This window comes from Conger conger, chromosome 5 (genome assembly GCF_963514075.1).
Source record: "Conger conger chromosome 5, fConCon1.1, whole genome shotgun sequence".
In the NCBI taxonomy this organism is placed as follows: domain Eukaryota; kingdom Metazoa; phylum Chordata; class Actinopteri; order Anguilliformes; family Congridae; genus Conger; species Conger conger.
This window is the reverse complement of record NC_083764.1, coordinates 15,862,355-15,877,713: the sequence shown is the minus strand read 5'-3', so window position 1 is coordinate 15,877,713 and position 15,359 is coordinate 15,862,355. Positions and strand designations below refer to the sequence as shown.

Here is a 15,359-nt window from a genome sequence, read left to right as displayed (position 1 = left end):
TGAGACCTTAACATTATAAATCAGAAAATTTAGTGTTTTGCTATGCTAACAAAGTAGTAATTAAACTCAAGTGGCTTTCTGAAAGTCACACGGACATCAAAGAAAACAGACAAAAAAACCTAGTTGGAATGACAGTCAAAAGCCACATAATCAAACACCAACAATATTGAACTTTAAGGTTTAATTTGATATGATAGAAGTTTACCAGTCACAGATTAAACAGAAATTTGGACCCTTGACAGAGATGCATATAGTCTTTAAAAATAAACAATGCTTATTAAAAATATAAAACAAGCTATTATCATGGGAGACTTCAATTACCCAAATATGAATTGGAATTTGGTGACCGGACAGGGAAAAAAGTGAAGAGGAATTTGTATAGGATGTTATAAATAACCTTTTTTTTTTTACACAGTTTGTCAGTCAGCCTACAAGAGGGCAATTGATTTTATCTGGTGATCTGGTGATATGTAATGATTCAGACAGAATTTACAGGACAGAGGTAATGGAACCATACTACGTTTTTATGTATTTTGGCAAATTAAGAGGGGGGCACCTCTAAGTCCAGGATTTTTTTTATTTTAGGCGTGGCAAGTTTAAAAAGATGTGATCAAATTTAATTAATGTAGACTTGGAGTAAGTTCTTGATTGCAGGACTGTGAATGAAAAGTGGAGCAGGTTCAATAGGTTATACTTGATGTACCGTGTAAATTCATTCCTAAGGTGCAGAAAAGTATGTTGAGTTGATGAATACATATGTTAGAGTGTATATGTATAGATTACTTTTTACATGTACATGCAGTGTACACAATAGATACACTAAAATTATGTTTTTATAGTATAGCACTGGTCATATTTATACAGTTTGTATAGGGCAGGGGTCGGCAACCCTGCTCCTGGAGAGCCACAGGGTGTGCTGGCTTTTGTTGTTAATCTGCACTTAATTGATTAATTAAAGCAGTCGATTACACAGTTAACTCGCCTCACCTGGTTTCTTGGGTAAGAATCGGTTACTGGTATTAAGGCGAAAACAAAAACCAGCACACCCTGCGGCTCTCCAGGACCAGGGTTGCCGACCCCTGGTATAGGGTGTTGGTTTTTAACTTGCATTAATGGAGAGCAAAGATAGTTACCTTACTCATGCATCTGGAAATGGGAGTCTTGATCCTTCCCTTTTCCCCAAGAATATTCAAATAAATATTTTACATTAAAAGCATTTCATATTTGCATGTCAGGCTACAATAGTCACAGGATATTATTTGTGTGTGCATGTTTAATACTAGATCTTGAATAGAGATTCTATTGACTTCTATCGATATGAGTGTATTTATTTAAGCCAGTTGAACATACGAACAAAAGAATACCACACTTGTTCTTACCAATTTGCCTACCCCACTGGATGACATACAGTATAAACTCAAACGGCACATGCACCTCACTGTTAGTAATGGTTACACCTGTCCATTATTTTGTGAGACCTTAACATTATAAATCAGAAAATTTAGTGTTTTGCTATGCTAACAAAGTAGTAATTAAACTCAAGTGGCTTTCTGAAAGTCACACGGACATCAAAGAAAACAGACAAAAAAACCTAGTTGGAATGACAGTCAAAAGCCACATAATCAAACACCAACAATATTGAACTTTAAGGTTTAATTTGATATGATAGAAGTTTACCAGTCACAGATTAAACAGAAATTTGGACCCTTGACAGAGATGCATATAGTCTTTAAAAATAAACAATGCTTATTAAAAATATAAAACAAGCTATTATCATGGGAGACTTCAATTACCCAAATATGAATTGGAATTTGGTGACCGGACAGGGAAAAAAGTGAAGAGGAATTTGTATAGGATGTTATAAATAACCTTTTTTTTTTTACACAGTTTGTCAGTCAGCCTACAAGAGGGCAATTGATTTTATCTGGTGATCTGGTGATATGTAATGATTCAGACAGAATTTACAGGACAGAGGTAATGGAACCATACTACGTTTTTATGTATTTTGCAAATTAAGAGGGGGGCACCTCTAAGTCCAGGATTTTTTTTATTTTAGGCGTGGCAAGTTTAAAAAGATGTGATCAAATTTAATTAATGTAGACTTGGAGTAAGTTCTTGATTGCAGGACTGTGAATGAAAAGTGGAGCAGGTTCAATAGGTTATACTTGATGTACCGTGTAAATTCATTCCTAAGGTGCAGAAAAGTATGTTGAGTTGATGAATACATATGTTAGAGTGTATATGTATAGATTACTTTTTGGAGAAAAAAAAGATATATAAACATATAAAAAGGACAGCACTGAGAGTAATAAAGCTGAATATTGTAATATGTGTGCTAAGGTTAAAAAAGAACTAAGGCTAGCCAAAAGGCTATTTGAAAATGCAATCCCAAATGCTTATTTCAATACTGTAGTAGGAAAATTAAAGAAGGTCAAGTGCATTAAGAATAACAAAGGAGAATCGCTGCATAAGAATAAAAATATTGCTGATGCCTCATGCTGATGATGAGTTTAACCTTGGATGAAGTTACTAGTAGGCTGGAAGGCATACTCAATACTCAGAATGTCTTAGCCAATATTGACATAGGGGATAAAGAAATACTGCATCAATTACATAAACTAAAGACAAATAAGGCAGCAGGCCCCAATCGCATATTCCCAAGGGTACTCAAAGAGTAAAGTGAGCATTTTTAAACCACTGGTAAGTATTTTTATACAGTCTTTAGAAACTGGAGGAATACCGGATGACTGGAAACAAGGTACTAAAATACCAATATATAAGAAAGGGAAACTACAGGCCTGTCAGTCTAATTAGTATCACATGTAAAATACTGGAATCTATCATGAGGAACAACCTGGAATTATTTCTTGAAAATAATAACATTCTAAGGGATAGCCAGCATGGTTTTCGAATAGAATGGAATCAGTATGGAATCTACTAAATCCAGGAACACTGAAACAGAATCTAAAAGTAGTTGGAAACCTGGCAAATGAAATTCAATACAACTAAATGTAAAAGTTCCACACATGGGAAAAAAAAATGTAACGCAGGATTACTTTATGGGGGGTAAAAAAGTGGATAGTGCTCAAGTTGAAAAAGACTTGGGGGTAATAGTTGACCAAAGCCTTTCAGGTTGTAGTCAATAGGCCTCATTTATCAAACGTGAGCCGAACAAAATTTGGCGTGAATCCATCAGAAATGCATTTCCACAAATAATGTGTGATTTATCAAAGTTTTCGGATGTCAGTTTTTTCGTAGGAGCTAAACAAGAGTGGTCTCAGCTGTTCGTATTGTGCGCAGAAATGAAAAAGCACAGTTGTAAAGCGTGTTGTGTTATTTTATTATCCCATTAATTTATATTTAATTAATATATAATTATATATATAATATCAAATAAATTCCATAAAACACGTATGGGGCATGGCATAGCCTATTACGCCTACGAAACAACGATCTATAACAGTTCAAGTTACACCTGCAAACATGGTAGGCTATAGAAGTGGCATGACGTGGCTGATTAGTTTTTTGCCTCGCGTTTAATGACAGAGGTTGACGTGAGCCAGTCGGAAGGTGTTAGTTTGTTCATTCTAATATGATGTGAACGCAGCATTGGGCTTCATTGCTATGGCTTTACATTATATTTACAGCTTTATTAGAAGATTTGAAGCATGGTCACACAATCACTTTGTTTGAGGCTTGGGACTCCTCCTTCTGACTCTCAGCAAGGACAGAGAAAATGTAGCTATTGGCTATTGCTGTCACCCTCTGATAGGATTCCATACGGCTCCTATGATTTTCCAATGCGTTCTTCCAGCCAAATGTATACTCCCTCAGCAGCCATCAAGACATCACTGTGGGAAGGAAAGTGCCAAATGTGAAACCATTTTCTTTTATATTGCCAGGCTTTAGTCTTCCACAGCTCTAACAATTCACTGCTTACACTACAGAAATAAAGTACACTGATCAGCCAACCACCGCTTTAAACCAGTTTTTCATGATTAAAAAGTCTCTAAACTGTACCACAACTGGTGGTTGATACATGTCCCCTGTGCTGGCGCTAGTAGGGCGACATCCAACCTATTTCACATCTGACCAAAAATTACAGATTTCAAAACACAGGACAAGATGTAAATATCCTTTATGTGCCAACTCAAGCACTTACCAAGAGAGTAGACTTGATGACGATGGAAGGTTGACACAGAGGAGTTTTCAAGTGGGTACCCTCCTTCCTCAACGTTTCGTTGATGAGCCCACGACACGTCCGGAGGGCTCAACAGTGACTTCTGGCGTCCCAGAAGCACCCCCCTCTGTGTCAACCTGGCCTGCTACTTCCGGGCCCAGCAGGGGTCTTGCCTCTTCATCCACAGCCACTGGCTGCTTCTCTCTGCTGCCTCCGACAAGGCCTTGATGGCTAGGCGCTGGGTCTGGCCTCTCACTCCCAGGTCTCTGAGCAATCTGGTGGTAGATGTTGCCACAAACCCTCTGTACCCCACTTCCACAGGGCGGACTTCAGTGTTCCAGCCGCGATGTTGTGCTTCAGCAGCTAGCTCGGCATAGCGTAGATGTTTCCGCTCATAAGCCTCGTCCACGGAGTCCTCCCAGGGTACAGTAAGCTCAATGATGAAGACCTTCCTGCGAGAAGGGGACCAGAGTACCATGTCAGGCCTCTCTGGAGGGAATACGAGCTGCCGGCCAACATCAACCAGCATCTTCCAGTCGCAGGCTAAGCGAAGCTGGCCTTGCTCCAGTGGTGTGGAGCTGCTCCTGATTACCTTAGCCCCCTCACGGACAAAGATGGTTGTTTGCCGGGGGTCAGATGCTGATAGTGGCAAGGAGTTGGTGGCGACTCGTTTGTTTTCCAGGGTGGAGGCAAGGCTCTTTAGGACTTGGTTGTGACGCCAGGTGTAACGTCCCTGGGTGAGGCTGACTTTACACCCTGCAAGTATGTGTTTGAGGGAGACTGGCCTGGAGCAGAGGGCACATCCTGGATCTTTACCCATCCATTGATGAAGATTCACTGGTGTTGGAAGGACATCATATGTAGCTCTGATGATAAAGCTAAGTCGTCTCGCTTCCATGTCCCATAAATCTTTCCAGCTGATCCATGTCCACTGTCCCTGTTTAACAAGGGAGACGGCCTTAGCCCACCTTGCGGCTTCCTCCTGGTGGCGTACTTCCTCCACCACCATCTTCCTACGTTCTGGAGCTGTGGCTCTGTTCCAAGCTGGGTGGTTACTTGTTAACCCGAGGCCTCCTCTTCCTTGCTGAACATGTCCCACGATGTCCGCATGTCTGAGAGCTGTTGTTGCCTCCTCCACTGCTCTGGCTGGTCTCCATTTGCGGCCTGCTGCCAAGGTCGGTGCGTTGTTACTCACTACTGCGTCTTGGGATTCATTCAGTGTCATCTGGAGTCTCACTTTAGCGCACTTGAACTCCTCTGTGAGACTAGTGAGAGGCAGTTTGAGGGCACAATCTCCGTAGAGGCCTATGGTGGAAAGGCACCGTGGGACTCCGAGCCACTTCTTAATGTAGCCTGTGACTCCTCTTTCCAGTTTCTCCACTGTTGAAATTGGGACCTCATAGACTGTGAGGGGCCATAGCACCCGGGGTAGAAGTCCAAAAGTAGGCTAATGAAAAAATACAATAATTTTTTTCTCTTCACAAATTTTCCTGTGGGACTCAATGGAAAAAAAATATTCAGGAGAAACAATTCTTGTAGTATCTACTGCATATCTGACAACAGTACAGTGGTTTGAGGCTCATTTGATACCTTGGACCTTGGATACCTGGTGGCCACGACCGGTACTACCTCCCAACCCTGACATGGGTTCGATTAGCAGAACTAGAGGGCACAAAGTAGAAATTTCGTACAGATACAAGGAAATTCAAATTCAAATTCAAATTCAAAAGCATGAAAGCATGGAACACAGGTTATAACTACTATTAGTCCTTTTTAAATGAGATGGAAAATGAGAAAGTTTGCCTAAAACAGCTTTATAAGCGAAGACCAATGACACAATCTATGGTTCTTTAGGGAGGGTAGCGCCACACTCCAATAGAGCAAACCGTGATAGTCGGTGATAGTAGCCTAATCCAGAGGCTGAAAATAGCTAATGCAGGGATATTTCTGAAGTAATTACACATGTAATTACACATGTAATGCCGGTCTCCCAGCGTGCGCCATCAAGCCCCTCCAGCTGGTCCAGAATGCTGCAGCCCGCTTGATCACCAGTCAGCCCAGGTCGGCTCATGTCACCCCGCTTCTCATTGGCCTCCACTGGCTTCCTATTGCCGCACGCATCCGATTCAAGGCCCTAGTGTTGGCATTTCAGGCTGCTAAGGGGACTGCCCCACATTACATACAATCCCTGATCACTCCCTACTCCCCAGCTAGACCACTCCGGTCTGCCAGCTCTGGTCGCCTTACGATTCCCTCTCTACAGGCACCTGGCGGTCGAGCTGCACGTTCACGCCTGTTTTCCGTTCTGGTTCCTCAGTGGTGGAATGACTTGCCTACCACTGTCAGGACAGCAGAATCCCTCCCCCTATTTCGACGCAGACTCAAAACACACCTCTTCAAACTCTACCTTAGTCCCCCCTCCTGATTTACCCCGCCCCCCCCTTCTGATACCCCTATCCCTGTCTAACCCCCCCCAAAAAAAAAAAAAAAAAAAAAAAATTGCACTTATGATGACGACTATATGTTTAGAACAGCAGTCCAGGTGTATTTTTCTAGTTCTGGATGTAATGCTTTGACTTGTGGTAGAACCTATGCACTTGTAAGTCGCTTTGGATTAAAAGCGTCTGCCAAATGACTAAAATGTAAATGTAAATGTAATGTATTTTATATTTCCAAAAAAGTGTCAATGATTAAAAAAGTATCAAAAAGGAAATGTATTTATATTGCATATTTATGTAGGTCTGTGTATTACCAGTCACACAAGTATTCACACATTCTCCTCCAGTGCACAATGCACACTTGTTTCATCTTGTCCCCTTTCTCTCTCTCTCTCCCCCGCTTTCTATCCAGTCCAATATTTACCTGTTCATTTTTACATGTTACTGTTTACATTTACCTGCACCACTGAAAGTGTTAGGGAGGGTGTGCGGTCTCACAGGTGCAAAGGGAATTTCATGTAGGACAGGTACGCCCGCCTCTACCTTGTCTCTCTCTTCCTCGTATCCTCGCAGCTGGGCTGTAGGAGATTGTTTGACGTGTGATCCTCTAAGAGAATTGAAATCGGTACGCTAATTTAACTCATGTATTTGGACAGATTTTTTATTATACTCTGTTGTAATCTGAACACTTTGTTTTATGTCCCAGTGTGTGGTTATTGTCGGGCCAAAGTTGAGGCACAACTGTCGGAAATAGTCAAGCTCTGCCTTTGCTGCTGTATCAGGATAGTTGCTGTTAAACTTTTATGAAAGTTTTCTTCGGTGACTGAGAGAGTTATTTTCTGCGTACTGACTGTTTGATTAAATTATTGATGTACATTTGTAATGTTTGGCATTTATTGTTCATAGGCTATTTTTATTGTTCATAGGTTATTCTTCTATACATAATGACGTGGCGACTCATTATTGCTGTACGTTTATACTGTTTGGCATTTATTGTTAATTTTGCTCTGTAGGCCATTCCACTAACATATTTTAAAGTGACTGAGCCACTCTCCTGATGAGAGAGGATGTCACCTTGTTTTACTCCAAAAGGTGTATCGAACCAGTCAGTACACATATCATTGATCTGAACACAGGCAACTGGACAGCGAGTTTAAAGGCAAATAAATTGTATTGATCCAGTCAAATGCCTTTGTCAATTTTAGTTCTAATAATAGTTGATACTCAATGTATGTGGTTAACCCTTTGATGCACAACATGGGTCCAAAGCGACCTGACTAAGTTGTAATTTCCTACATCTTTGCATAGCTTGTGCATCAAAAGTTAATGTATGCCAGTGGGTATAAAACATTTACCACTGGAGTGTCTGCTACATGTCTGTTTCAGCTACCGATCTTGATCATATACTGTTTCCGTATTGAAATCAGTATGAGGCTTGTCTCGGTGGCTACTCTTTCCATGTATGGGCATTTGGAGAGGTGTCTGTAATGCAGGCACTGAAATGTAGATGCAAAGGGTGTCGTACACTACTAGATGGCTCTATTGCGCTGGAATAAGGTAGGTGAAGTCAGTGACTGATTATTTGTATTCCAGCCCTCTGGCCTTAGATATAGGTCCAGATTTGCAAACACATAGTAAGACTAGTGCTAGACTTAATTCTATTTTGAATGGAGATTCTTTACAAAATTACATTTAGTCCAGGAACAAGCTTAATTTGTGTCTGTGAAACTGGCATTGAGTACAGTATAGTACAGAGGACCATCAAGGTTTTTAGTCTTTTATTCAAACAGTAGTTACTATGTTAAATTTATACGTGACCTTGCTTTCAATGTATCTTGGCGCTTGAAGAAATCAAAATGAGTGGTTTTTCGAAATTACACATTTTTCAAAAACCTCAAACTCCACCATTGAACACAGATTGGTTTCCAGGCGATCATATGACACTCCCAGAAAATATGGTAATGTTAGCATACAAAAATCACAGAACGTAGAATGCTAGATATTTACTTACTCGCGGCTTAATTGCCCTCCTGGTGTGGCTACTTCTTCCGATGAATCCTTCTATGGCCACCCAGAGAACATTACAACAGTCTCTACGTTCACAGGTTGAGTTTGAACGTCCGTTACCTTCTGGGTAACACAGGCTGGAAATTCAAGCCAAACACGTCCAGTGAGGCTCAGTTTGCCCTTAGAGGTTTTGCATTTAATGCAAATGAGCTGAACTGAAAAAAAGTGTGACAGTGCTCCTTTAAGTGAAAAAGATCTAAAACTGAAACAAATCGCTTTCTGTGTGTCAAAAATCTCATTGGAATTCTGGAATTGTTTGGACAAAATTATATACTCCTTACAATATATTTTTTTGTACCATAATAGCAAGTGTACCAAAATTACATGTTCATCGATGAAGTCGCATGAAACCCTTTGTGACTAATGACCAAGACAGGAAGTGAAGAGAAACCCACTGTTGTGATAAATATGACATATAACCGGCTCAACTAGCTTTAAAGGTATAGTGTACCAAATGCATTTCAAAATGTCCACTGTTTATAATAATTAACTTAATTCACTTTATAATTTAATGTTGATAATCCATAATCCTTAATTTAATGAGTTGATATTGTGCATGGTTCATCAATTTTGGAACATTTACGGACATTTTGTAAATTGTTCATAGGATTTTATAAATTAATAAATTAAGCCTTTGGACCTTGCACTGTGATTACAACATTATTTTCCAGTGCCAACAGCAGTAAAACTCGCTGCCTTACTGCCTTAGTCCCTTTGACCAATATAAATATCCAGTTAGCATTGTAGTGTATGTACAGTAACAGGTAGAATGGCATTCAAAAGAATTATTTTGTGTGTCCCAAGATGAACCTCACCACATTCCAACAAATTGTATTGATTTCATCTGAAAACTTCCTTAACATGAGTCACGAGTCAAAAGCTGTAACATTGGATGTGCCAATTCTTCTTTGCAGAACCAGTCTTTGATCAGCAGTCCACAGAGCCACAACCAATACAGGTACCTTTTTAAACCATTAAAACCAAATACCTAAAATTAATTCTAAATGTGTATCCTACTCTGGATCTTAATCTGGATTATTTTGCATCTGATACTTGAAAATCATGTATTTATTATGCATTATTTAAAAGGCTTCTGTCATTATCTGTCCTCATTTTGCTTTTATCTGGCAGTACATTAACACCAATAAGACTTTAAAATAAGGTTACATGAATTGGCATTGACTAATGTAGTTAACTGAGGACTGAGAAGTCTATGTACAGCTTTGTTTATGTATTTATACATCATTGATTCATGTCAACTACATTAGTTAATGCCAATTCATATTGGAATACAAAAAAACTGTTACTGTATCCTATTTAAAAATATTGTGTGTTTTTTGGCTTGTATACAAAAAATAAATATACTTTTTGACATTTTCAATTACCAATTAGAACCACAAAGATTAAATTGAGATCATGTTTGGTTTTATATTTACAATACTATAATGAGAAATACAGCACTCATAATCAGGACTGTTTAGTGGCATGGATGTTTTGGCAATTTAAGATGTTTTTTCTTAAATAGAGTAGGCTATTGCTTGCTTGTGTGCCCAGGAACCAATTTGGAAACGTAAATAACAATAGTATTAGGAAGCACTACAGTTTCAGTGAAAACAAAAACAACACAGTCATGATTGTCTAAAACAGGTTTTTCACTTGATTTTTACAGGTCTAAATTATAGTTATTCATTGTTAATCATGTAACTATTTTTCAATAACCTGCTTATGATGAATTACTTATTATGTCATGTGTTTAAATAATTCTTTGGTTTCATGCATCCTGCGGTGGGTTTCCTTAAAGCCTTTTAATGCTAAGAACCTCTTTAAATGCTTCTTGTGATCACTCTTAGAATAACATGGGTTTGTTTCCAAAAAACATTTGTCACGAAAGTGTCCGTTTACTGTAGTTCACTCTTAAGTTACAAGCAGCCTTGACCACTTGTTCGCAGCGATAATTATTGACCAAAGCTTTCAGAGAAAAGGCTGTACTCCTCACACATTATCATGCACAATTATTAGGGGTGCCATTTTGTAACCCCTCTGAAAATGTTATCACTTTACTTTCAATTTACTTTACTTTTTTACATTCAAGTAACATATTAATAGTACTAATAGTTTGCTAATATTGTTTCGTCCTTACCTAGCATAAGTTGCACAGAATTAAGTAAGATGCAGGTTTGTCTCTGACTCTGAGCAACACTGTCTCTGAGGAGCACTCATTTGCATTGTGTTAGTGCACTGTTTAGAAACAAGAAAAAATATGTAATGTAATATTAGTATAGTATTCCTAATAAAGTGCTCAGTGAGTGTATTTTCCGTACTGACCACGACAAACAGTAGTTACATTAGGCTGCAGTCTTCTCACAACGTAAAGCTACAATATATAGACAGATTATTAAACTGTCATGAGGTTTAAAAATAGGTTCAAAATAGGAAAACTGAAGAATCATTGGTGCATGTTTCTGTTGAAACCTGCTGATTTCTTCCCCCCCTTTTTCATTACTCATTCATCCTGATGTCACTTGGAGCTGCTGGAGAGTCAGACACATACACAATCATTGTCAAGCACCACAGTGCCCTATATCTCTCTTTATAATACTTGAGTGCAACACGTCTGTGATTTTATTTTTATTTTAACACTACCTGATCGTGGTCCATGCAAAATAACACGGAAAACTCAAACCCAAGTAATTGAATGTTAACACTGCAATTTCTTCACATTAATATTGTTGTTCTCCTGATTAGAAAAAAGTTATTTTACACATTGAAATATGTGATGTCTGCGACCTGAGAGTTTAAGAGTCATGTTGCTTCATATCCATTATACAATATATGTATACATTGTGTAATATAATGCGTACACTCATCGACCAGTTTATTAGGAACATTTTTACTTTATTACACCTACTTATTCATGTGTTTATCTAATTAGCCGATTGTGTGTCAGCAGTGTGTCAGCAGTGCAAAAGCTGCTGATCTCCTGGGATTTTCATGCACATTAGTCTCTAGAGTTTGCAAAGAATGGTGCAAAAAAACAAAAAAAATGCAGTGAGCAGCAGTTCTGCAGACAGGAATGCCTTGTTAATGAGTGACGTCAGAGGAGAATGGCCAGACTAGTCAAAGCTGACAAGAAGTTGACAGTAATGCGAATAATCACACATTACAACAGTGGTATGCAGAAGAGCATCTCTGAACACACAATGCATCATAACTCTAAGTGGATAGGCTACAGCAGTAGAAGTATAAAAAATGTCTAATAAATACCTAATAAAGTGCTCACTTACTGTATGTTTTTCTTCACAGAGTACAACATGTCATCTGCATCTTTCCAAGGAATAGTGCGCCCTTTTGTAATTGCAATTCTTATACTGGGTTGTTTTGGGATTTTATTTTTTACTTATTTCAAGATGCCCACTACATGGCTGTCAAATCAAGTGAAATTAAAAGCACCTGCACCAATGGTGAAAAACTTTGGTTCCAAAAACGAACAAAACCAGACAATTGGTTCCAAAAACAAAGAAGACCAGACTATTATACTAATCTGGATGTGGCCATTTGGCAGTGCCTATGATCTCAGCTCCTGTAGTGCTCTGTTTAACATTGATGGCTGTCACCTAACAGCAGACCGAAACATGTACAGCAAGTCAGATGGGGTTATCTTCCATCACAGAGACATTCACTGGGATTTATCCAACATGCCACAATCACAGCGCCCATCATTCCAAAAATGGGTGTGGATGAACATAGAATCACCCACAAATACAGGAAGGAATCCTGCTCTCAAAAGCCTGTTCAATTTGACTATGAATTACAGGAAGGATGCTGATATTGCAGTGCGTTATGCGACAATTGTTAAAACTGAGGTGAATAACTTCAAAATACCAAGCAAAAACAAGTTAGTGTGCTGGATTGTGAGCAACTGGAACCGAAGTTACAGAAGAGTGACATACTATAATGAGTTGAAGAGACACATTGATATAAATGTCTATGGACGGGCCTTTGGGAGATCAGTCAGTAGCCAAGACTTTGATGCCACAATTGCCAGCTGTAAATTCTATCTGTCATTTGAGAACTCAATCCACAAAGACTACATCACTGAAAAACTGTACAACCCAATGTCCGTTGGCACAGTGCCAATTGTTCTTGGGCCATCAAGACAGAACTATGAGGACTTTGTCCCAGGTGATTCCTTCATACATGTGGATGATTTTCCCTCCCCCCAAAAGCTGGCTGAGCACATCCGGTTCTTAGACAAGAACGAAGACATGTACCAACGATACTTCAACTTTCGCAAACAGTTTGAAGTAAAGAAGACTTCTGCATTTGTCATAGGCACATGTCTTGCCTGTAATTACATTAGGACACACTTCAATGAATACAAAGTTATCAATGACCTTAACACATGGTTCTGGGGGTGATGAAAAGCACAATATGTGGAATTTGGTGAAAGCTGCATTTTTACTACACACCCAGTGCTTGTGGAGTGAAGGACGTCCATTCCTCATGTTTTTTCCATAATTTTAGAATGTAAAAATATTTATTTCTCCTGTAACATGCTGCACACAAATGAACTACCAGATTCAGAATTTAGCATAATTTAATTAGCATATTTCAATTCATTTGACTCATTTAATTCATTATGTTGGGTATGTAAAAGTATAGGAGGGAGAAAACTATGTACTCATGGATGGAATAAAGAATGTGGTGAATTATTACAGATCTGCATGCCTATACAAGTGTCTGGATCACAGAGGGGCCATAAGATCATAAGATTGCCTTGTGTATGTCATAGATTGTAATAGCACTTATGTCGATACTGTAGTACTCGGGGTATTCCAGCTGCCAACCGTGCTATGCTAGTTGGTGAGTTGATGAACTCTTCAAGGGTTCAAGTTGTATCTTTGTGATCATGCTAGGACTCGGAACTGTACTGTTCTCTAGGGTCCTCATCACACTTGTCCCTAGGTTTGATTTGCACTTCATTGTATGTCACTCCGGATAAGAGCGTCTGTTAAATGCCTGTCATGTAACGTAATGTAATAACATCATGCACTGTCATACAAAGTACCTTACTATGACTAGATTATCGGGAGTATACTATGCAGTTTCTCTCTTCCTGGAGGAGAGAGGGTTCTCTTATTGGTGGGGCAGGGTGTCACAGCCCACAGCTCAAATTTGATCCACAGAACTACCCACACTTTTTCAATGCTACATGCCATACTATCAAAAGCCAATATTTTTGGCTAACCAAGAGGATTACCCTTAAATGGTAGATTCATAAAAACATTGCAGTGGAGGAAACGTCCCCTGACTTTCCTTGATAATCATCAACGATTAAGTCACTTAACCGACAAATATATAATTTGCATTTCAATCTAGTACATTCCCACAATTCCGGCTGAGATCCTTTCACATGCAAAGACATTATCGCTTGCAAAACTACCTCAAGTCGTCATAGCATGAAAATCATAGCCCATACAACGCATGTAAAAAAACATCACTTTCATTTTACATTGTTATTTTGTTCCAAGCATCTAAATGAGTCCTGGTGAAACCAAAATATAGCATATAAATATACCCTTTCATAAAAGCTGAGAATCTGCACTTTTACCGCATGTAAATTGTTTCGTTGAGCGCGTCCAGGCTCATAATGAAACGGCAACAACGGACAGAATTATTACGGAGGCGGAGCAGACCGTCTCTATTGAGTCCATTTAAAAATAGAAACCATTTTTGTGCCGTCTCGACATCATTAAGGTTCATCAGGTTGCCCTTATATTTTCAACCATCGTGGCCTGCAATAAAACACGAAACTGACCATGAACATCATTATTTATGAAATGAGTTATCGCACAGAACAAAGTTATGAATATTTAGTTTACTGTCTTTTTAGATGGCAGTTTTTGGAGCAGTCAATGGTCTGTTCTTGAAAGAGATCAATAACTATATTGGCGTTCAACTAGATAAAGCCTATTTTTTCAACTAAAAATAGGCTAATTACCAATGTTTAGATGTTAGTTCGGATGAAAAGAAGGAAGGCTGCACTCTGATATGCTCCTTACACACCTTTATTGTCGACAACGTTTTGATCCCAGTGGATCTTCATCAGATTTGGCACATTGTTTTATTTTTCACCACAAGGACAATCATCTTAATTTCCTTGTCCGTTTTGAACCAAATAAACAACGAACAATAACGTTTATTATAAAAAAAAAGCATAGAAGATGTTAAGTCCTAAATAAGTTTTATATATATTTTCATGTTCGCAAAGAGAAGTTACAAAGTAGCTGTAGCACACACAGTCATATAATGACATTTTAAAAAAGCAGATCATGTTCAGGCAACACAGTATTTTTTCTCTGCCATCTCTTTAAATTGCCTGAAATTGATTTCCGTGGTCCTTATAAGGTATTTTAGGGGTGTGAAATTATGCCAATTATACATTTTGTGCACGCACGTTTTGTTTACAATTGATTCATATTCCTTGTGGGAGCTGGCTTAATGGTATGTGTAACAGTGTATGTTTGATGAATTAAACAATTATTTTTAGTCTATTGGTGTGTAGCAAATTGTTTTATTTGGAGCATCTTTGAGAGAGACCGGCAAAGCGAAGGAGAATTTTGTATTAGTCACAATAATTAATGAACCAATCTTCAACATTTTATTAGTCTTAT

The 15,359-nt window shown here is 38.8% G+C and overlaps 2 protein-coding genes across 3 annotated transcripts; one reads left to right on the top strand and one right to left on the bottom strand.

Moving 5' to 3' along the window:
- Window positions 1–3,298: 3,298 nt before the first annotated feature.
- On the bottom strand, window positions 3,299–8,867 carry LOC133129522 (uncharacterized). 2 transcript variants are annotated; one of them, XM_061243681.1, is made up of 3 exons: window positions 8,630–8,867; window positions 4,163–5,842; window positions 3,299–3,851 (listed from the first exon to the last, which is right to left on the bottom strand). In XM_061243681.1, exon 2 carries the CDS (start codon window positions 5,403–5,405, stop codon window positions 4,326–4,328), a length of 1,080 nt encoding a protein of 359 aa, XP_061099665.1. In that variant the 5' UTR covers window positions 5,406–5,842; window positions 8,630–8,867; the 3' UTR covers window positions 3,299–3,851; window positions 4,163–4,325. The 2 variants fall into 2 exon arrangements, with proteins under 2 accessions (XP_061099665.1, XP_061099664.1); XM_061243680.1 differs by lacking the exon at window positions 8,630–8,867 and having other exon boundaries at window positions 4,163–6,531.
- A 714-nt stretch (window positions 8,868–9,581) lies between these two features.
- Window positions 9,582–13,430, top strand: LOC133129055 (4-galactosyl-N-acetylglucosaminide 3-alpha-L-fucosyltransferase 9-like). Its single transcript, XM_061242875.1, has 2 exons — window positions 9,582–9,643; window positions 11,989–13,430. Exon 2 carries the CDS (start codon window positions 11,997–11,999, stop codon window positions 13,101–13,103), a length of 1,107 nt encoding a protein of 368 aa, XP_061098859.1. The 5' UTR covers window positions 9,582–9,643; window positions 11,989–11,996; the 3' UTR covers window positions 13,104–13,430.
- The last annotated feature ends 1,929 nt before the right edge of the window (window positions 13,431–15,359 follow it).